Source organism: Gorilla gorilla, chromosome 18 (assembly GCF_029281585.2).
Source record: "Gorilla gorilla gorilla isolate KB3781 chromosome 18, NHGRI_mGorGor1-v2.1_pri, whole genome shotgun sequence".
NCBI classification, from domain to species: Eukaryota; Metazoa; Chordata; class Mammalia; order Primates; family Hominidae; genus Gorilla; species Gorilla gorilla.
The window spans coordinates 85,517,115-85,541,453 of NC_073242.2; the positions used below are offsets into that span (position 1 = coordinate 85,517,115).

The 24,339-nt window shown below is 39.7% G+C and overlaps 1 protein-coding gene across 2 annotated transcripts in view; it reads right to left on the minus strand.

Annotated features, from left to right (window-relative positions):
* Nucleotides 1-24,339, minus strand: part of AMFR (autocrine motility factor receptor) — a 63,410-nt gene that overhangs the window by 30,461 nt on the left and 8,610 nt on the right. For both annotated transcript variants that reach the window (XM_031002794.3, XM_031002795.3), the window contains exons 2-8: nt 21,653-21,745; nt 16,818-16,982; nt 15,344-15,496; nt 12,484-12,524; nt 12,189-12,321; nt 10,253-10,386; nt 9,001-9,111 (exon numbers count right to left, since the gene is read on the minus strand). In XM_031002794.3, coding sequence (XP_030858654.1) covers nt 9,001-9,111; nt 10,253-10,386; nt 12,189-12,321; nt 12,484-12,524; nt 15,344-15,496; nt 16,818-16,982; nt 21,653-21,745 — 830 coding nt within the window. The remainder of the gene's footprint in view (nt 1-9,000; nt 9,112-10,252; nt 10,387-12,188; nt 12,322-12,483; nt 12,525-15,343; nt 15,497-16,817; nt 16,983-21,652; nt 21,746-24,339) is intronic.

The following is a 24,339-nucleotide window of genomic DNA, read 5'->3' on the forward strand; positions in this document are numbered from 1 at the left end:
ACCCAGGCAAACAGGGTCTGAAGTGGACCTCCAGGAAACTCCAACAGACCTGCAGCTGAGGGTCCTGACTGTTAGGAGGAAAACTAACAAACAGAAAGGACGTCCACACCAAAACCCCATCTGTACGTCACCATCATCAAAGACCAAAGGTAGATAAAACCACAAAGATGGGGAAAAACCAGAACAGAAAAACTGAAAATTCTAGAAATCAGAGTGCCTCTCCTCCTCCAAAGGAATGCAGCTCCTCACCAGCAACAGAACAAAGCTGGACAGAGAATGACTTTGACAAGTTGAGAGAAGAAGGCTTCAGACGATCAAACTTCTCCAAGCTAAAGGAGGAAGTTTGAACCCATCGCAAAGAAGTTAAAAACCTTGAAAAAAGATTAGACGAATGGCTAACTAGAATAACCAATGCAGAGAAGTCCTTAAAGGACCTGATGGAGCTGAAAACCATGGCACGAGAACTACGTGACGAATGCACAAGCTTCAGTAGCCAATTCCATCAACTGGAAGAAAGGGTATCAGTGATTGAAGATCAAATGAATGAAATGAAGCAAGAAGAGAAGTTAAGAGAAAAAGGAATAAAAAGAAATGAACAAAGCCTCTAAGAAATATGGGACTATGTAGAAAGACCAAATCTATGTCTGATTGGTGTACCTGAAAGTGATAGGGAGAATGGAATCAAGTTGGAAAACACTCTGCAGGATATTATCCAGGAGGACTTCCCCAACCTAGGAAGGCAAGCCAACATTCAGATTCAGGAAATACAGAGAATGAAACAAAGATACTCCTCGAGAAGAGCAACTCCAAGACACATAATTGTCAGATTCACCAAAGGTGAAATGAAGGAAAAAATGTTAAGGGCAGCAAGAGAGAAAGGTCGGGTTACCCACAAGGGGAAGCCTATCAGACTAACAGCTGATCTCTCAGCAGAAACTCTACAAGCCAGAAGAGAGTGGAGGCCAATATTCAACATTCTTAAAGAAAAGAATTTTCAAGCCAGAATTTCATATCCAGCCAAACTAAGCTTCATAAGTGAAGGAGAAATAAAATACTTTACAGACAAGCAAATGCTGAGAGATTTTGTCACCACCAGGTCTGCCCTAAGAGCTCCTGAAGGAAGCACTACACATGGAAAAGAACAACCGGTACCAGCCACTGCAAAAATATCCCAAATTGTAAAGACCATCAAGGCTAGGAAGAAACTGCATCAACTAACGAGCAAAATAACCAGCTAACATCATAATGACAGGATCAAATTCACACATAACAATATTAACCTTAAATGTAAATGGGCTAAATGCTCCAATTAAAAGACACAGACTGGCAAATTGGATAGTCAAGACCCATCAGTGTGCTGTATTCAGGAAACCCATCTGACGTGCAGTGACACACATAGGCTCAAAATAAAGGGATGGAGGAAGATCTACCAAGCAAATGGAAAACAAAAAAAGGCAGAGATTGCAATCCTAGTCTCTGATAAAACAGACTTTAAACCAACAAAGGTCAAAAGAGACAAAGAAGGCCATTACATAATGGTAAAGGGATCAATTCAACAAGAAGAGCTAACTATCCTAAATATATATGCACCCAATATAGGAGCACCCAGATTCATAAAGCAAGTCCTTAGAGACCTACAAAGAGACTTAGACTCCCACACAATAATAATGGGAGACTTTAACACCCCACTGTCAACATTAGACAGATCAACAAGACAGAAAGTTAACAAGGATACCCAGGAATTGAACTCAGCTCTGCACCAAGCAGACCTAATAGACATCTACAGAACTCTCCACCCCAAATCAACAGAATATACATTCTTCTCACCACCACACTACACCTATTCCAAAATTGACCACATAGTTGGAAGTAAAGCACTTCTCAGCAAATGTAAAAGAACAGAAATCATAACAAACTGTCTCTCAGACCACAGTGCAATCAAACTAGAACTCAGGATTAAGAAACTCACTCAAAACCGCTCAACTACATGGAAACTGAACAACCTGCTCCTGAATGACTACTGGGTACATAACAAAATGAAGGCAGAAATAAAGATGTTCTTTGAAACCAATGAGAACAAAGACACAACATACCAGAATCTCTGGGACACATTTAAGGCAGTGTGTAGAGGGAAATTTATAGCACTAAATGCTCACAAGAGAAAGCAGGAAAAATCTAAAATTGACACCCTGACATCAGAATTAAAAGAACTAGAGAAGCAAGAGCAAACACATTCAAAAGCCAACAGAAGCCAAGAAATAACTAAGATCAGAGCAGAACTGAAGGAGATAGAGACACAAAAAAACCCTTCAAAAAAATCAGTGAATCCAGGAGCTGGTTTTTTCAAAAGATCAACAAAATTGATAGACTGCTAGCAAGACTAATAAAGAAGAAAAGAGAGAAGAATCAAACAGATGCAATAAAAAATGATAAAGGGGATATCACCACCAATCCCACAGAAATACAAACTACCATCAGAGAATATTATAAACACCTCTACGCAAATAAACTAGAAAATCTAGAAGAAATGGATAAATTCCTCGACACATACACCCTCCCAAGACTAAACCAGGAAGAAGTTGAATCTCTGAATAGACCAATAACAGGCTCTGAAATTGAGGCAATAATTAATAGCTTACCAACCAAAAAAAGTCCAAGACCAGACGGATTCACAGCCGAATTCTACCAGAGGTACAAGGAGGAGCTGGTACCATTCCTTCTGAAACTATTCCAATCAACAGAAAAAGAGGGAATCCTCCTTAACTCATTTTATGAGGCCAGCATCATCCTGATACCAAAGCTGGGCAGAGACACAACAAAAAAAGAGAATTTTAGACCAATATCCCTGATGAACATCGATGCAAAAATCCTCAATAAAATACTGGCAAACCAAATGCAGCAGCACATCAAAAAGCTTATCCGTCATGATCAAGCTGGCTTCATTCCTGGGATGCAATGCTGGTTCAACATACGGAAATAAATAACTCTAATCCAGCATATAAACAGAACCAAAGACAAAAACCACATGATTATCTCAATAGATGCAGAAAAGGCCTTCTACAAAATTCAACAGCGCTTCATTCTAAAAACTCTCAATAAATTAGATATTGATGGGAAGTATCTAAAAATAATAAGAGCTATTTATGACAAACCCACAGCCAATATCATACTGAACAGGCAAAAACTGGAAGCATTCCCTTTGAAAACGGGCACAAGACAGGGATGCTCTCTCTCACCACTCCTATTCAACATAGTGTTGGAAGTTCTGGCCAGGGCAATCAGGCAGGAGAAAGAAATAAAGGGTATTCTAATTAGGAAAAGAGGAAGTCAAATTGTCCCTGTTTGCAGATGACATGATTGTATATTTAGAAAACCCTATCGTCTCAGCCCAAAATCTCCTTAAGCTGATAAGCAACTTCAGCAAAGTCTCAGGACACAAAATCAATGTGCAAAAATCACAAACATTCTTATACACCAATAACAGACAAACAGAGAGCCAAATCATAAGTGAACTCCCATTCACAATTGCTTCAAAGAGAATAAAATACCTAGGAATCCAACTTACAAGGGATGTGAAGGACCTCTTCAAGGAGAACTACAAACCAATGCTCAACAAAATAAAAGAGGACACAAGCAAATGGAAGAACATTCCATGGTCATGGATAGGAAGAATCAATATCATGAAAATGGCCATACTGCCCAAGGTAATTTATAGACTCAGTGCCATCCCCATCAAGCTACCAATGATTTTCTTCACAGAATTGGAAAAAAACTACTTTAAAGTTCATATGGAACCAAAAAAAGAGCCTGCATTGCCAAGTCAATCCTAAGCCAAAAGAACAAAGCTGGAGGCATCACACTACCTGACTTCAAACTATACTACAAGGCTACAGTAACCAAAACAGCATGGTACTGGTACCAAAACAGAGATATAGACCAATGGAACAGAACAGAGCCCTCAGAAACAATACCACACATCTACAACCATCTGATCTTTGACAAACCTGACAAAAACAAGAAATGGGGAAAGGATTTCCTATTTAATAAATGGTGCTGGGAAAACTGGCTAGCCATATGTAGAAAACTGAAACTGGATCCCTTCCTTACACCTTACACAAAAATTAATTCAAGATGGATTAAAGACTTAAACGTTAGACCTAAAACCATAAAAACCCTAGAAGAAAACCTAGGCAATACCATTCAGGCCATAGGCATGGGCAAGGACTTCATGACTAAAACACCAAAAGCAATGGCAACAAAAGCCAAAATTGACAGATGGGATCTAATGAAACTAAAGAGCTTCTGCACAGCAAAAGAACTACCGTCAGAGTGAACAGGCAACCTACAGAATGGGAGAAAATTTTTGCAATCTACTCATCTGACAAAGGGATAATATCCAGAATCTACAAAGAACTCAAACTAACTTACAAGAAAAAAGCAAACAACCCCATCAAAAAGTGGGCAAAGGATATGAACAGACACTTCTCAAAAGACACATGAAACGGCCAACAGACACGCGAAAAATGGTCATCATCGCTGACCATCAGAGAAATGCCAATCAAAACCACAATGAGATATCATCTCACGCCAGTTAGAATGGCGACCATTAAAAAGGAAACAACAGGTGCTGGAGAGGATGTGGAGAAATAGGAAAACTTTTACACTGTTGGTGGGACTGTAAACTAGTTCGACCATTGTGGAAGACAATATGGCGATTCCTCAGGGATCTAGAACTAGAAATACCATTTGACCCAGCCATCCCATTGCTGGGTATATACCCAAAGGAATATAAATCATGCTGCTATAAAGACACATGCACACGTTATGTTTATTGTGGCACTACTCACAATAGCAAAGACTTGGAACCAACCCACATGTCCAACAATGACAGACTGGATTAAGAAAATGTGGCACATATATAACATGGAATACCATGCAGTCATAAAAAATGATGAGTTCATGTCCTTTGCAGGGACATGGATGAAGCTGGAAACCATCATTCTCAGCAAACTATCGCAAGGACAAAAAACCACACACCACATGTTCTCACTCATAGGTGGGAAGTGAACAATGAGAACAGCTGGACACAGGAAGGGGAACATCACACACCAGGGCCTGTTGTGGGGTTGGGGGAGTGGGGAGGGATAGCATTAGGAGATATACCTAATGTAAATGACGAGTTAATGGGTGCAGCCCACCAACATGGCACATGTATACATATGTAACAAACCTGCACATTGTGCACATGTACCCTAGAATATAAAGTATAATAAATACATACATATATATATTTTATATATAATCATTTATACGTATATAAAGGTATCGTTTATACGTATATAAAGGTATCGTTTGTACCTATATAAAGGTATCGTTTGTACGTACATAAAGGTATCGTTTGTACGTACATAAAGGTATCGTTTGTACGTACATAAAGGTATCGTTTGTACGTACATAAAGGTATCGTTTGTACGTACATAAAGGTATCGTTTGTACGTACATAAAGGTATCGTTTGTACGTACATAAAGGTATCGTTTGTACGTAAAGGTATCGTTTGTACGTATATAAAGGTATCGTTTGTACGTATATAAATGTATCGTTTGTACGTATATAAATGATACACTATGCTGCACTCCAATATTGGAGAAGGAAGTGAATATTTTGAAGGGATATGTATTTTCAAGGGATATATATATCTCTACATATATAAGGATATAGATATATATATCCCTTGAAATGTAGAGATATATGTGTATATACATATATATACACCTATACACAGATATCTCTACATGTTTCTTTGATAATTTAACTGAAGTTTGCTCTTATTTTAAAAATAAACTGTAGTTTACCTGTAAATATACAGATATTAAAAAAAAAATCACTTGGGAAATTAGACACTTTGAGACAAATGAAAACAAAACCACAACATATCCAAACTTATGAGATGCAGCGGAAGCAATGCTCAGAGGCCAATTTGCAGCAGAAAATGCCTAAAAAGAAGAAAGCTCTCAAATCAAAACCCTAACTTTATGCCTATAGAACCAGAAAAATAGCCAACTAAACCCAAAGCCAACAGAGGTATCTAGTGTAATTCATAGAGTCAAAAAAATAGAATGGTGGTTGCCAAGGGCTTTGGGAGGAGCAGAGAGGGACTTGCTATATACTGGAGACAATTTCAGTTTCATAAGACAAAAAAGTTCTGGAGATAGATGGTGATGAAGGCTGTACAACAATGTGATTGTACTTCATGCCACCAGACCATATACTTAAAAATGACTAATGGTAAATTTTATGTTATATTTTACCAGAATAAAAAAATATATTTAAGAATTATTACTAAAAAAAAAAACAAAATTCACCATAATGGGAAAACACTTCACACCCACGAGAATGGCTATAATAACAAAAATAGAAAATGACAAGTGTTGGCAAGGGTATGAAGAAACTAGACCCCTCAGGTATTGCTGGGGGAATATCAAGTGGTACAGCTGCTGCACCACTTTGGCGTTTCCTCAAAAGTTAAACATAGAATTATCATATGATCCAGAAATTCCACTCCTAGGCATATACCCAAAAGAAGTGAGAACAAGTCCTCAAACAGATACTTCTTACAAGCTCATGTTCCTAGCAGCATTATTCACAATAGTCAAAATGTGGAAACAACCCAAATGTCCACCAATGGATGAATGGATAAATTAATTGTTTAATTTATAAAATTATTTAAATTCACCCATAAAAAGTATTGATACATGCTACAACTTGAGTGACCTCAAAAAATACTAAGTGAAAGAGGCCAGTCACAAAAAGTCACGTTATATGATTCCTTTATATGAAATGTCCAGAATAGGTTAATCCATAGAGACAGAAAGTGGATCAGTGGTTGCCAGGTGATGGAGAAGGAAGGAATGGAGAGCACTTACTTAGTGACTATGGGGCATTATTGTGGAGTGATAAAAAGGTTTTGAAACTAGCGAGAAGGGTGGTTGCACAACATTGTGAACACATTAACGGCCACTGAACTGTACACTTTAAAATAGTTAAATGTATATTATCTGAATTTTGCCTCAAACAAATTAAATCCTAAAATTAATCTAACCATATGCTTGAAAATATTATTTCTGAGCTAAAATAGAGTTATTCTGAGTTATTCTTCCCAACTAGCCTCCAAACTCCTTAGGGGCTAACTAATTTTGAGAAATGTGTGCAAATTCCGTCTTCCCAACCTCAACAAACAGCACCACTCTACACCCAACTGCCCAACCTGCATAACTAGAGAAACTCTGGTACCTCTTTCATTCCTCACTTTCCCTCGGCCGGTCTAGCATCACACCCTTCCTGATCCCCTCAAATCTGTCTTCTCACTAACTCTACTTCTACCACCAGAGTCCAAGCTACTTTTTTTTTTTTTAGATGGAGTTTCGTTCTTGTTGCCCAGGCTGGAGTACAATGGCGCGATCTCAGCTCACTGCAACCTCCACCTCCCAGGTTGAAGCAATTCTCCTACCTCAGCCTCCCAAGTACCTGGGATTACAGGCACCCGCCACCATGCCCAGCTAATTTTTTTGTATTTTTAGTAGAGGTGGGGTTTCACCTTGTTGGTCAGGCTGGTCTCGAACTCCTGACCTCGGGTGATCCACCTGCCTCAGCATCTCAAAGTGCTGGGATTACCCCTGAACCGCTGCAGCCATTACTAACCAATCCCCCTGGATCTTTTCAAGCAGCAAATCTAACCCGCCAGTCCTTAACATTCAATAGCATCTCACCACTCCCAAAGGTCCTCCAGACCCTGCCTATGTGTCTCCTGCCTCAGCAGACACCCCTCTCCTTTACTCTCTGGGATCGGCCACACAGCTTCTCTTTTAGTCTCTTCCATTTCTTCCTGCTGCACAGATGCTCCCTCTCTCTCAAGTACCTAGTACCACGTGATCCCTCCTTTTTGTTGACTTAACTCCTACTTATCCTCAAGAGTCACTTCCTTCAAGTTTGAGTTGGATTTTTTCATTACAAGCTCTCAAGAACCATGTTCCTTTGCTTTAAAGCACTTATCTCATTGATACTTTAAAATTCACAAATATGCCTGGTTCATTCACTTTTGACTCCTCCGTTCGACTGTAAGCTACAGGAAAGCAATGACCACACGGGTCATTTTCATTTTATCCCCAGAGCCTAACACAGCACTCAGCACATTTAAAAAAAAAAAAAAAAAAAAAATCTGTCAACATATGTGTTGAGTTACCGAGACTCTAGCTCCCATATGAAAAAGAAGAAGAAAAACTCTTTGAGACTATAAAATAAAGAAAGGAAGATTAAAGATGCAAAGATCAGAACTTTCCCAATATGCAAAATTGAAAACACATGCAAAACGCCAAAAGATACCTCAAGGTCCATCAACATCAAAACACCAAACCTATACACACAGTCATTTCCGTGACACAGACAGAACCCCAATGACATCTCAGATCTACTTCCATCTGGAAGGATTACAGAAGAGACTATTTGTAATCCTCGATAACAGACACAGCTCTTCTGTGCTGTTTAGTGGTCCTGGTCTAATCCCATCTCAATCCACTTCTCTGGTGTGCTTTTAAGGCTTCTTTTGGGCATGTACAAAATTCAAAATTATATATTCTCTCTCCCAGTTAGATAATAAGCTGTCTGAAAGCAAGGACTCCCCACTAATCCTTTCTTTTAAATCTTACAGGCATATTTGCTATACTTCAGAGCTAAAATGGAGAAGAAATATGAAGACAGCTACCATACCCAGAAACTAAGATGGCAAACTATGGGTGGGAAACAGTCCTATGATGTAGGGAAGAGGCTAAGGAACAAAGAAGGATACCCAAGAGCTTCCCAGAACACTCAGTGCCAGCAGCAAGGCCAGGCTGAAGTAATGTCCCCACTCCTCCACCAGGATGAGTCTCGAGCCTGGGTACACAAAGCACACACACGCCCTGGACAGAACACCCGTCCCACATGGCCCTTCCCAAAGCTCCTACTTGTGGAAAAGATGTCCGCAGGGCAGTTTCCGCGCAGCCTGCATGGAGTCCCAACAGATGGCACAGTCGTCATTGTTGACAGCCAGCTCCTCTGGAGTTGCAACTGCAAATCTGTGGAAACAAAACAAGCCCAGCAGGAACCTCGGTCAGTTCCACACGCACACTAAACACCACTTGATAGACTGCGCCTGTATCACAACACAGTTACAGAGAAAGCATGTTCTGCAAAACATTCTTGATAATCAAAAATATAATTTACCTTCAAAGCCCTTTCAAAAGTGAATAACTTATGCACAGGAACTTTGTCTAAATAATGGTTGCTAGGCCGAGCGTAGTGGCTTATTCCTGTAATCCCAGCACTTTCAGAGGCCGAGGCGGGGGGATCATGAGGTCAGGAGTTCAAGACCAGCCTAACCAACATAGTGAAACCCCGTCTCTACTAAAAATGCAAAAATTAGCCGGGTGTGGCGACGGGCACCTGCAATCCCAGCTACTCAGGAGGCTGAGGCAGGAGACTTGCTTCAACCTGGGAGGCGGAGGTTGCAGTGAGCTGAGATTGTGCCACTGCACTCCAGCCTGGGTGAGTGAGACTCCATCTCCAAAATAATAATAATAATAATAATGGCTGCTGTTAGTGAAGACCTCGGAGACCACATCCGGACAAATCAGAGGAGTAAGGCCCCCAGAGATCCAATCTGTGTCCCTGGCCACAAAGAAGAGATCCAAGCTGTCCCCCTGGGCGCAAAGAGGATACCCATTAATCTTGCACCTCCAGGCGTGGCTTAGCCCCAGCTTGGCAAAAGAGTGCCTCCTTCAATGAGGTTAAGTATGTGTGTGTAAACATGCATGTGCAAAGAACAACTGAGACCCACTTTCAGGAAATGAACAGGGCAGAAGCCCAATGAAGTGTCTATTTGATAATCATGACAATAAAATCATGACAAATAAGAGCCTAATACTGAGCACTACGTGCCCAGTACCATTCTAAGTACATGAATTATCTCACCAAATTCTCCCAATAGTTCAGGCAGAAGGTTCTGTTTTCATCCCTAATTTAGAGGTGAAGTAAATTGCCCCAAATCACACAGCACCTAAGTGGGGATTCACACCTGGGCAGTCTGACTCCAGAGCCTTTCCTCTCCACCACTCTGTTAGCAGTTTACAAACATACACTCTGACATACTCTGGGATCTGCTGTTATTAAAAAGCTAAAATGAGTAAACTTAGGCAACATCAACTTGTGCTTCCTTACCTGGCCTCCATGTTTCCAACCACACGTAGATAGTTCTTGTGCCGACGAATTCGACGTTGCACCTCATGAAACAGGTAACGCAGCTGCATAAAGATGACCAGGCTGGCCATGGATAACCAGATGTTGCCAAATAACTTAGAGAGAAAGAGAATAAAACACACGGTAAACGCGAACGTGAACTTGCTAGTGATGAAGGCGCAGTATGCAGCGGAAGCTCTTCACTGCTGGTGATGGTGAACTGCAATGTCTTTCAGAAAGGAAATACACAGATTTATCTCATTACTCTAAACAATGCACATCCTCGTCAGCCTAGGTGCTCCAATGCCAGTCATCTTTCCTGAGAAACTCATCAGAAATGGAAAAGCTTTATGCAAAAAGATGTCTATCCATGCAATTATAAAACAGAAAATATGAAAATGAACAAAATGCCCAGAAGAACAGTTAGGTTGTAAACTCATATAATGTAAAATTATATAGTCATTAATTAAACTTATTATACTATATAACTATATATTACTATTATATTTGTATATATAACAGTTCTGAAGGTCAATTATGGGAAGATAGTACTAGATAAATGAAAAAAGCAAGATATAACTATCTTTATCAAACTAATACATGATAAAAAATATGTAAAATGTGAAATAGCAAACAACCAAATATAATCTAAATAACCCATTGTGGGATGTGGTTTATTAAATCATGGTATAGCTATCTGATGATATTTTTATCCTGAAAGTATTAAAATGGCTTAGAAGAACTGATGCTAGCACAGGAAAATGTTCATAATACATTAGTTTTTAAAGAAAAAAACTATGTCTAAAATATGATCTCAATTTATGAATGTATGTACTCAAATATATAAAAAGAATCAGTTAAATACAAAATACATAAAAATACAAAATACATAAATACAAAATACATAAATACAAAAAATACATAAAAAGAAGCAGTTAAATACAAAAAATACAAGCATGAGGAAAAAAATTTAAAAAAAGAAGATAAAAAATCTTAACAGTTATCTTTGGCCATTTGTTTGTCCCCTTTTTGAGGGGGGAGGGAGGCTTTTTTTTTTTTTTGAGACGGAGTGTCACCCTGTCGCCCAGGATAGAGTACAGTGGCGCGATCTCAGCTCACTGCAACCTCCATTTCCCAGGTTCAAGCAATTCTCTGCCTCAGCCCCCCCCAGTAGCTGGGATTACAGGCATGAGCTACCGCATCCAGCCGAGGCTCTTTTTTAAAAAAAAGAATTACATACTTTCTTTAAAAAGTATGTTTTCAAAGTTTCTTTCAAAAAGTAGACTTAGAAATGTGCCACGTCTAGCCCAATAATTTTAAAATGCTACTAGCTAGGCTTATAATTTAAATAAATTGCCCACCAACTATTTTAATTCTCACCATTATTAGATCACTGAAGAGCCAACCAATGAAGCAGATCTACCACACCGTAACTTCTAACATACCAAAGTAAAATGTAAACAATGATGGTAGTAGGAATGTAGGAATTAAGTATAAAGACTTTGTTTAATTACAAAGATGGAAAATGTATAAATCTGTGAAGTAGCTAACACTGCAGGAATTCCCATTATCACCTACAAAGTACCTGCTAAATATTTAAAGCCATAGAAACTATGGGGAAAGGCAGCTCCTTAATTTCATGCTAAAAGAATAATCTATTGACTTGGTCAGCAGAGTTAACTAAGTCTCCCAGGACAGCAAACACCTCCTGAGTTAGGCACCAGCCAAAGCAGTTCCACGGCACTGCCTTACACCCAGTGGCAAAAAGAGGGAGGGTTTGCAGCCACATTCATTTTTAGTCTTTAAGTAGTCCATCCACATCTTATTTCTAAAGTTTCATTTTTTAATGAAGAAACCATTACTGTTCCTGATTCTGAAAGGCTTGCCCTCTGTTAGAGCTCCTTCTGAGGAAACTTACCAACATGTGAATATGGTGCATGAGGTCCAGGGACAGGAGAGTGAGCTCCATGACAAAGTCTGTGTAATAGACATACGTCCCCTTTCCTTCCCACGTCCCTTCGTGGTTGAGGTCCCAGAGGTGAATTACGTATCTGTAATGAAGAGAGAAAACACCTTAGTAATTTACTGTTACTACTGAATTTGGTTTAACCATGTTGTAATTTAGTCCGATTTTTATATATTTCATACCTGCTACATCTTAAAATCAACTGTATGAGTAGGCCTCCATCACCTCCCTCCCCAATTTCACTCACCGTAAAATCACATGAGCAGTCCTCACTGTCACAAGAAGAGACTATAAAAAAGGATATTTTCTTTTTAGTAAAATGTAGCATTGCTCAGGCCAAACTTTTTATAAAATGATAAAAGACAAACATTTCTCAGTTCAATTAAAAAGCAGATTGCTCAAGTTTACCCATTATTTTATTTTCTCTGCTTCAAATTTCTGTAAAATATTTTTATGACCTAGAAACCCAACTTTTATTGAGGAAAAGTCCTGTTAATAGGTGACAACCAATTACACCTACCCCCCGGGAATCCCCCTACAATCTTGAGGTTTACCCTGGTAGTCTGACCATCAATTCTATTTCACACAGCATTAAGTCACTATCACTGATTACTTAGAAGGGTGATGCTGTAACTCCAAGTATAGTTCAGGTACTGCTATCCTAGACACGAGGACCTGCTCTCTCCCTAGTGCTTTGTGCACTCCCTTTGTCCACCAGCAGAAAAAAGAACGAAAGCAATCAAAAGCAAAATAAGGCCAGCCACATCACACCTTTAATCCCAGCACTTTGGGAGACTGAGGCAGGAGGATTGCTCAAGCTTAGGAGTTCAAAACCAGCCTGGGCAACATGGTGAAACCCCATCTCTACAAAAAATACAAAAATTAGGTGGGCATGGTGGCACGTGCCGGTAGTCCCAGCTACTTGGGAGGCAGAGGTGGAAGGACGGATTGAGCCTGGGAGGTGGAGGCTGCAGTAAGCAGAGATCGCACCACAGCACTCCAGCCTGGGTGACAGAGCCAGACCCCAGACCCTGTCAGAAGGTAAGGGGAAGGGGAAGAAGTGGAAGGGGAGAGGGGAGAGGGGAGAGGGGAGGGGGGAGAGGGGGGAGGGGGGAGGGGGGAGAGGGGAGAGGAGAGAAGAGAGGGGGGAGGGGGGAGAGGGGGGAGAGGGGAGAGGGGGGAGAGAGGAGAGAGGAGAAGAGAGGAGAAGAGAGGAGAAGAGAGGAGAAGAGAGGAGAGGAGAGGAGAGGAGAGGAGAGGAGAGGAGAGGAGAGGAGAGGAGAGGAGAGGAGAGGAGAGGGACAAAATAAGTCTCTCATGGCTTTTTTTTTTTTTTTTTGTAGAGACAAGGTCTTGCTATGTTGGCTAGGCTGGTCTTGAAGGGTATTTTTTTAATTACAGAAATTGACGGCCAGGTACAGTGGCTCACACCTGTAATCCCAGCACTTTGGGAGGTCGAGGCAGGCCGACTGCTTGATCTCAGGAGTTCAAGACCAGCCTGGTAACATGGCAAAACCCATCTCTACAAAAAAATCAAAAATTAGCCAGGCATGGTGGTTCATGCGTGTGGTCCCAGCTACTAAGGAAATGAGAGGATCACTTGAGCCCACAAGGTGGAAGTTGCAGTAAGCCAAGATCACACCACTGCACTCCAGCCCGGGCAACAGAGTGACACCTTGTCTCAAAAAAAAAAAAAAGAAAGAAAAAAAAAGATATTTTTCATTAAGAAAAAAAGTCCTCTTAATCTAGTAGAATAAAACTATTACATTATTTATGTTTTAGATTAAATTCCCATTTGTAAGTGAAAAATATTTTACAGGAGAGAGAAACACTATGAATATAAGAAATGATTTAGTTTAAAATATCAAATCTGTAATATGATAAATTATCTTAAAAGAATAAACAGTAACAAGCTAAAATAAAAGTATATACTATAGTACGAGCTGATGGGCCTAAGTTAAATGTGCTTATTTTTAGCTATACCCTTTTCAAAGTTTGGATAATATTATATTAGTTGAAAGTTAGAGAATCAAAAAAAGGCAAACATAAGTATCATTCTAACTTTGCTTTGCAATAAATCTAAAGCAAATAAGTCAGTGTAAATGGATTTTTCAACAGATTTTCTGTCAAGACGAAATACGGTTGTATATTTTTCATATACAGAAGTATTCACCTAAGATTACATATCCTATTATTTATATTAGGACTATTGTATTTTAATTACAATATTATAATATGATAATTAACATTATGTATTTAAATGTTCCTTTTCTAATTTTACTTACACTACTAAATGTACTCAAAAATGAATGCTGTCAAACAGAAATAAACTTTAACTCTGCTCTACCAAATTCCCAATGAGTAGTTCAAATGTAGTGTTTTGATATTAGCCAATTAGCTTCAGTTTATCTAATATCTCATTTTTTAATTAATAATACTAATTATGGGTAAGATAAATTATTTTGCCTTTGGCCTGAAGAAAAAGCAAATATAGCCATTAAATATAAGGACATACAAAGAATTTTTATTTCTTTTTTTTTTTTGAGACGGAGTCTCGCTCTGTCACCCAGGCTGGAGTGCAGTGGCGCAATGTCGGCTCACTGCAACCTCCGCCTCCCGGGTTCAAGCAATTCTCCTGCCTCAGCTTCCCAAGCAGGTGGGGCTACAGACGTGCGCCACCACGCCCAACTGATTTTTTTTTTGTATTTTTAGTAGAGACAGGGTTTCACCATATTGGCCAGGCTGGAGAATTTTTATTTCTACTGAACAGAAATTGGTATTTTCAGAAAGGTTTAAAAGAGTGAAAAATTTTTAAATCTTAAAATATTCATGAATAGACCAGATTTTTCCTTCAAAATGATGAGTACAGTTTATTCATTATTTTGTAAAATCTTTATACCCTATGTAAAGAAAGAGTTACATAAAATACCACACAAAAGCATTCAGTACCAGTACCCAACACACAAAAAGGAACTGAAATGCTTGTTTAAATGAAAGACCAAATATCCACCTGTCATTTCATGGGTGAAAGTAACTTGTCAAACATCCAGCTTCCTTGAAAACAGACAGAAATACAATCTGAGCAAGTCCTGCGTCCAGTATCTCACCTCTGCAGCCATGAAAGCCAAGGTGTGCATTCCGTGGGTGTAGCCGGTGATGGAGCAGACGGCCGCCAGTCCACAGCAGGAAAGCAGCATGGCAACCAACAGGGACAGGACTCGACCATGGCTGCTCATCGGCGTGGTGGGCGAGAAGGAAAGCTGAAATGCACACAGTAGGAAACTGCTCATTCTTCTTCATGGAAGTGTTAAACTTCACTGAGAAATTCAAGGTCAATCTTGGCTTCTCTGCTTAGGGTTCTGTGCTAAGCACAGAAAAGCATCCCATTACTATATGGTCCTATTCTCCAATAACCCAAATATGAGCATGAGCTGACATTTAGAGATTCTTGTCATTTAATTTACTGAGTATAACAATATGCATTATATTTTCATCCCTTACTCTCAAAGATCCTCCTAGCACTGGGATTATAAACCTCTAGAAGCAATGTTCCGAGGGTATACAACTCTCTCCTCTCACCTTCAACAGGACTCAGGACAGTGCCTGTTCTGTTCTGTTTCTTTCTCAATCTTGCTCTAGTCCTCCTCTCTGAAATTGGCATTCCTAGTCTATTAGGGCTAGCACAATTGAAATGCAATCCAGGCACAGGTTTACCACTACTACAACGTGATGTCAGCATTATGCAAGGAGAGGCAACAGTCTGAAAAGAAGGCCTAGAGCTGCAACTCCTGAGGTCACAGGCGGAGATTAAAAAAAACAGTTTGGGAGGTTAGAAGCTCCTGTTTGTGACTTCAAATGAGGGTTGAATGTGAAGAAATAAAGGCTGTGAGAGTGAGATTAACTCAAACCAAGGTGCAAGGTCCATGTGGACTGGGTAAAGACAGGGAAAAACAAGGCCCTGGAGTGGGTTTAACTGAGGGGCAGCACTGTAGGTGCACCACTGTAGGTGCACATTTATCTGGGACTCATGAGACTACTTCAGGTCACTAATGGGTTGGAGGTTCACTCATACAGCTATGATCTGAAACCAAGTGACAGATCTTGTACCAGACATAAAAGGATTCACTTCTGCAACCAAGGAAGCTGAGGGAGCTAATTCAGTCCTGGCCCGGGGTGGAAATAGTATAAACTACTCAGAAAGAAGAGCTCCACAAACCAGAGTAAGCTGGGAGAGACAGAAGGAGACTAGAACAGAAAATATCTAGAAAAGACCAGATTTTATTGTTTATGTATCAAGGTTTCCTTGCACTGTGAACGAAACAGTCTGCATAGGTGAAGTGACCCCATGTTAGCAGTAAGTAAACACTATGGGGTTGGGAAGAAAGCTCCCCAGGAGACAACGATTCTGCATCTCTTGGCTGCTGTAGAAAGTTCTTCAAGAAACAGGCAATGGGGGCCTGATCTAGAAGTCTTCCCAGAAGAGCTACCCTGACCATGCCTGCTGTGGCTCATTCACATTACACAATTCAAAGCTGGCAAACGTGGTGACTAAGCAAGCAAAAAGCTTGGCTAAAAACTCACATATTCAAATCGATCCTTGCAGAGCTGAACCATCAGGTGCAGAAAGACAAGTCCGGCAAACCAGAGGCACCACATGACCACCTCTTCCACTGTCTGGACATTCAGCACACCAAAGATGAAAATGAACTTGTAGAAAATAAAATTCCAAAATTTGTCTTTGAGATGCTAAAAAAGAAAAATGTTTATGAAGGTGAGTACCATCACACCTACCCCATTTGAGGGAAGTTACCGTAACAAAAGCCGGCTTCTATGGAAGATATATTCTGCACTTGGCTTTCTAACACTTGTCCTCAAGAAAACAGAAAAAGAAAAAAAAAAAAAAGCAGCCATCTGAAGAATAGAGGTAAGACACCCAGAAACTAATCTGTAAACTTTGGACTATAACCCTAAATCAATTATGGAATGTTAGCTATTCAAAGGATAGCGATATTAGTTTAGTAACTTACATATTAAGAAATAGGCCAGGCGCAGTGGCTCATATCTGTAACCCCAGCACTTTTGGAGGCTGAGGTGGGTAGACAGCTTGAGCTCAAGAGTTTGAGATGAGCCTGGGTAACATGGTGAAACCCCATCTCTACCAAAAAAAAAAAATACAAAAATTAGCTGGGAATGGTGGTGCACACCTGTAGTCCCACCTACTCAGGAGGCTAAGGTGGGAGGATTGCTTGAGCCCAGGAGGTCGAGGCTACAGTGAGCCATCATCATGCCACTGCACTCCAGCCTGGGTGACAGAGCAAGACCTTCTCTCAAAAAAAAGAAAAAAATGCTTACATTTTTAATGCACAATGAAAAAGAATGGCAAGGGCTATCATTTTTACTACTTCTACCTTCCAGATTCTTACACAATAGAAAAGATTGGACTTTTTTAAAAAAATTCTTCAAATTAAAAAATAACATAACACAACCACTTGCCAGCCCATAATAAATGGGGCATAAAAAGTACAAAGAAAATGAAAAATGCTGCCTTAACATTTTTATGAATTTTCTTGTCTTTTCCCTATGTACAAAACACATTAATTTTTGTACAATGCTTTCTTTCACCTATTGTATTGTTAGAACCTTAACAATGTCAATGAATATTCTCTGAATATACCAATATACCGTTTCAATGGCTAAAGATGGACACTGAAACTGTTTTAAAATTTTCACCACGCAAAAAAAAACATTATAATGAGGGCCAGGCGTGGTGGCTCATGCACGAAATCCCAGCATTTTGGGTGGCCAGGGCAGGTGGATCACTTGAGCCCAGGAGTTCGAGACCAGCCTGGGTAACATGGAAAAATCCTGTCTCTACTAAAAATACAAAAATTAGCTAAGCATGGTGGCACAAGCCTGTAATCCCAGCTACTTGGGAGGCTGAGGCATGAGAATTGCTTGAACCTGGGAGGTCCAGGTTGCAGGGAGCCATGATCATGCCACCGCACTCCAGCCTGGGCAACAGAGCAAGACTCTGTCTCAAAAAAAAAAAAATTGTGATGAATATTTTTGTATGTATCTTTGTATGAGTTACTTCAGCACTGTCAAATCAAAAATTGCAAAGATTTTTATGGTTTATAGTAAAATCTACCTAACTTCCAAAGCAGTCCTGTAAGTGTACATTCCCATGGGCAGTGTCTATGCATATTTGCTTCACTGTACTCTTTTACACAGAGGGCTTCCAGTTTTAACAATCTTCACTAACCCTGAAATAGGAGAGCAATAAGGAGGGTCTAGTTCCCCCACATGTTAAAATAGACTATCAAGCCGTCTAGGGGGGTCAGGGAGAACTGACTGAAGAGGATAAGAATGGAAGCATGATTCTAAGTATACTTTTTTTTTTTTTTTAAAGAGACAGGGTCTCACTCTGTCATCCTGGCTGGAGTGCAGTGGCCCAGTAGTAGCTCACTGCAGCCCCAAACTCCTGCGCTCAAGCAATCCTCCCACCTCAGCCTTCTGAGTAGCTGGGATTACAGGCACATGACATCATGCCCGGCTAATGTTTTTTATATTTATATTTTGCAGAGATGGGGCCTCCCTCTGTTGCTAAGGCTGGTCGCAAACTCCTGGGCTCAAGTGACCCCACCTTGGTCTCCCAAAAGAATGCTTTTATATGTAATTTGGAACCACGTAAATGTTTCACAAATTCAAAAAATAAACACAAAAAAGCAAAATGTACTACAAATTAACAACGTGACTCCTTAAAGATTTTGAGAACTTAAACACACTGTACTCTGACCGGATATCTTTTGTAGAGAACAAAATAAAGTGGAAAAAAATCATAGAGTATGCCCTAACTCTATCCATCAAAAGGGCAGAGACACCCTAGTGGTAATGAGCACACTCAGCCAGTATACAGCTTGGCTTCTAAATATCATTGCCCAATAACGTGAACTAGGAATCGTTGGTGAAATGTCTGTTTCCAGACCTGGTGCAGGGAAAGTACAAGGTGAACTTAGGACATTTTGTGCCCTGGTTTTGAATGACACTGCCACTTGGCTCTGCCATTTAGTTTCTGTGTGACCTTGGGAAAGTCACTTAACATCCCTGTGCTTTAGTTTCCTCATCCATACAATAGGTCTTATAATAACAGCATATACCTCATAGAATTGTTGGGGGAATTATACATAATATATGTGAAATGGTTAGACAAGTGCCATACTAGGCACTAAGCACTTAAAAAAACATCAAAAAGCTTCCTTGCTCTAAACCTCCACTTAACATTTTAATCATTTTAGATATTTGATGTCTTTGCCTCTAGCATTACTCTATTTCTAGAACTTTAAGCACCCACAGAGCAAACCCATGTCAATCCTAGAGATTTCTAACTCAAAATGGTTCCTAATTGGTGCTACTGGATGACATTAAACATAAAATAAACCAACATAGAACAGCAGGGAAGATGTGATCGATGCTGAAAAAAACGAAAGTGGAGCTGGATAAGAAATATGCTCATTATAATTACCTCTGGATCTAGTTAAAAAATCTCTAAAATACTCCAAGGTTATACTTTCTATAAATTTCAACCTGATAGAACTAAACTTTTAGGGAAAAGAAAGTATATAAAGCCCACTGGTGCCAGATCAATCCACCAAGCCTGCCTGGCCTGACCAATTTCTGGTCCACAAATAAAAAATTTGAAGAGAAACTTGAAGAAGTATCAAAAGAAGCATTTAAGCCAGTAGAAGTGGCTCACACCTACAATTCCAGCACTTTGGGAGGCTGAGGCGGGCGGACTGCTTGAACTCAACAGTTTGAGACCAACCTGGGCAGCATGGTGAAATTCCGTCTCTACAAATACCTAAACAATTAGCCGGGTGTGACACATGCCTGTAGTCTCAGGTACTCAGGAGGCTGAGATGGGAGGAGACTGCTTGAGCCCAGGAGGTTGAGACTGCAGTGAGCGGAGATCGCACCACTGCACTCCAGCCTGGGTGACAGAGCAAGACGCTGTCTCAAAAGAAAAAAAAAAAAAAAAAAAAAGGCAGCATTTACAACCTATCTGGGAGGCCTCTAGAGTCGATACTGGAGAAAGTGCTGAAAATGAAAAATCTCTGAGAATACAAAACAGTCCTGTTCACAATGGCATCCAAGGGCTCAACCACCAAGTAATACACGTCAGCTCTAAACTAGGACTTCAGCTGATTTTATAAAAGGAAATTTGGGTTGAAAAGGGTAGGTAAGGAGAGACTGGAACACTCTGAACATAAAGTAAAGCTGCTGTTGTGCTTTTCATATAGTAGGTTCCTGTGTTTTATCACTGGGATAAGACAGAATAAAACACAATTTTGTTCTTATGTTGTGATTTTGAAGGCCAGTTCTAAATTCTTACTTTAGAACATACCATGCCAGGCACAGTGGCTCACGCCTGTAATCCCAGCACTTTGGGAGGCCAAGGCAGGCGGATCACCTGAGGTCAGGAGTTTGAGACCAGCCCGGCCAACGTGGCAAAATCCTGTCTCTACTAAAAATATATAAATTAGCTGTGGTGCACACCTGTATTCCCAGCTACTTGGGAGGTTGAAGCAGGAGAAGTGCTTGAACTCAGGAGGCAGAGGTTGCAGTGAGCTGAGATTGCACCACTGCACTGCAGCCTGGGTGACAGAGCAAGACTCCGTCTCAAAAAAAAAAAAAAAAAATTTTTATACACCCTACCCACTCAAATCCTCAGCGAACTGCCAATCTATACAGTATGCTTGTGGCATAATTCTTCATTGAAAGCATCCCCTGCCCATTCTGAGTCACTTTCCAATGTCAGACAATCTCACCCAAAACAAGAACAAATCTCCTAATTTTATGCTTTTAGAACAATGATTCTTAATTCACCTTCCCACAGAGAAAATTATCTTGGTAAATTCTTTTGGAAAAGAACCCACATTCTACAGAGTGACATTTATGATCATTCAAAATAAAACAAATCTAGGCTTCTTTAAAAATGACATTCCTAAAAGTCATGAAGAAAAACAGCTATAAAAAACAATATTGGGACAACTTGGCTACACTGAATATGGACTGTGGATTAGACAAAGTATTTTTTCAATGTTAAATTTCTTAATTTTAATCACTGTGCTGTAAAAATGCCTTTGCTCTTAGAAAATATAAACTGAAGTATTTAGGGGTAAAGGGGTAATGATGTCCACAACTTACTCTCAAATGAATCAGAAAAAAAAGTATGTATAAATAAAAAGTGAAGATTAAAGCAAATGGAACAAAATATTAACAACTGGCGAACCTGGATAAAGGGTATATAGGAGTTTTCTGTAGTATTCATGGAACTTTTCCACACATCTGAAATCATAATACAAAGTTTAAAAAAAAAAATCTAGTCACAAGAATCCATCCTTTCAGTGTAGACTTACCTGTCTCTCACTCACTCGAAGAGGGCCAAACACAATACACTGGATGAGCTTAGCCACCAACATCAAAACACAGCAAGCAGTATTTACTAGAACCTGTAAACAAATCAGAGAAAGGAAGTTTATTTCTTCCTGCTGAAAAATAAAAGCAGCTCTAAAAATCTCATATTAGGAATTCAGCCATCATTTCCAGTGACTGAGCCTTTCTGGTTCTCTCCCAATGCAAGATAAGTAATATCTGAAAAGGCACACTGTTCTGGGGAGTGGGTGTTAGGGATGAGGACCGGAAAGAGAGGCACCAGCTCACCAGTTAAGTCACAGTTCTTGTCCCAATACGCACCCTAAAGCAGGCCACCTTATCTTTCATCCTTAACTGAATTGTGTGTATACTTTGTACTGTATGTGCAAAACTACATGAACCTTGTAAACTGCTGGTCCTTCCCAAGTACCTCATCTCCGACATTATTTTGACAGCCTTGAAGAAAATTGTTCTAGAAATTGAAGTTACCGTGAATAGTAAAACCCAGCACCCAGAGATTCTGCCCTGGCAAACAAATAGGAGGTAGGGGTAGGAGTGTGGATGGTCACAAAAAAGTCTCATCATAAGGAACTAATAACAAAAATACATATATACAGAGAGAATATTTTAATATTTATTGGAATGGAAAAATCTTTCAACCAAAAGATAAATGTTATCCATGCTTGGTGTTGGCTTTAAAGTAAAGGTTTTGTGGTACTGCAGCAGGGTGGAATGGGTTAAACAGAAGGAAAAGAAAACCGGCGAGAGGGTCCAAGAGATGAAAGGCAACCTGGGGATACCAATGCAAAACCAAGGCCTTCTTCAACAGTCTACGAGAAAACTTGAAAAACAAAACAAAACAAAACAAAACTCTAAATGATGAATATCCTTACACCTAAACGCCAAATCTTAATGCTTACAAAATGGAAGAGTTGGCTGTCCCCAACCCAGAGATTAGTGTGGGGTATCACATTACTCTGAATGACTCCAAAAAGCCAAAAGGACCTTGATAAAAACAGTAGATGACTTGTTGAGAGCAAATGAAAAGGAACTCCAATTCAATGTAAAGCTGCTTCTGCCTCTGATTCACTACGTTTACCATATTACCCTTGCCAAGTCATTCTTCCCTCTACTTTTAAAAGCAAATGATAATTTTAAAGAAGAAAGAAAGGGGATAGAGGAGAGTAATTTAAGAAAGCAAGATCCCTGAGATCACCTCAGGGTCTGTTTAGTACCTCACGCCATCCCTCCTTTGGGAGAACACTTAAGGGCAGCCCTGATTCATTACAAATGATTAAATTTAGTTCTATTCTGTCTGCCTAATGGGCCAAGGAAGTATGTAATATATTTTTAAAGGATTGAAACGAAAATAGTTCTGCTAAAGAAATAAACTGTTTTGGTACTTAAATCCTTCAAACAACCAGGAACAAACGCCCAAACTAGTTGCCCCAAATATCCTAATCTGTGTAACAGACCTATTCAAAATGGTCCAGATCACCAGGAGCATGGTGGCTCACACTTGTAATCCTGGCACTTTGGGAGACCAAGGTGGGAGGACTGCTTGAGGCCAGGAGTTTGAGACCAGCCTGGGCAACACAGCAAAACCTTGCCCCTACTGAAAAATATATAAAATTTTTTAAAAAGAAAAAACAATTCAGGTAACTTGAAATGTTCATTTTTAAGGTGATGAAATAGATGCTAAAAAGACTCACCTTCATTGTGATCTAACCAATCTCAGCCACATTAACTAAGAGAAATGTCATAAGACAAAACCACAACCCCTCATGTCACATCCCCCAGCCAAACCATGCCCCAGCTTTATTACGACGCAATTTCTTAAAATAATTCTTCCCGTTTTTACATGTAGTCAGTCATATGAATTTAAAAAATAAATGCAACACATTTAGCACTTGTTCGAGGCATGTGGGAAATCAGAAAAATGAGGGAGCTCTGAACCCTAAACTCAAAGAGCTTTTAGAATCTACAAGAGATAGAGCATGGTAAGCAATTTAACAGAAGGCCAAGCAGGCTACTATGAGAGTAATGATGGAGAAAAAAAAACAAATTTAGGGTCACTTAAACATTTCTCTATTCAAAACAGCACTGTCACACACATCTTAAGTTATCAAATAAAAAATAAAGTATTATTTACTATTTCTCAAACTCTTTAAATAAAAGTCTATTTATTTATTTTTTTTCTGACAGTCTCACTCTGTTGCCCAAACTAAAGCACAATGGTGCAATCTCTGCTCACTGCAACCTCGGCCTTCTAGGTTCAAGCTATTCTCCTGTATCAGCCTCCCAAGTAGCTGAGATTACAGGTGTGAGCTACCACACTAATTTTTGAATTTTTTTGTAGAGACATGGTTTCACCACGCTGCCCGGGCTGGTCTCGAACTCCTGGGGTCAAGTGATCCGTCTGCCTCGGCCTCCCAAAGTACTGAGATTACAGGCATGAGCCACTGCGCCCAGCCTAAATAAGTCTTTGAATTCAAATAAGGTATAAAAAATGTGTATCTTTAATTTATCCAAAAAAAAGGTAAAAGTCTCTTATAATCCCATCACCCATAGAACAACCACTTCCTATTTTAATTTAAATGAAGATTTGAAAATTAACATGGCTAACCAGGAAAAAAAAAAAAAAAGCTTGAGTATACTGATACTAAAAAGG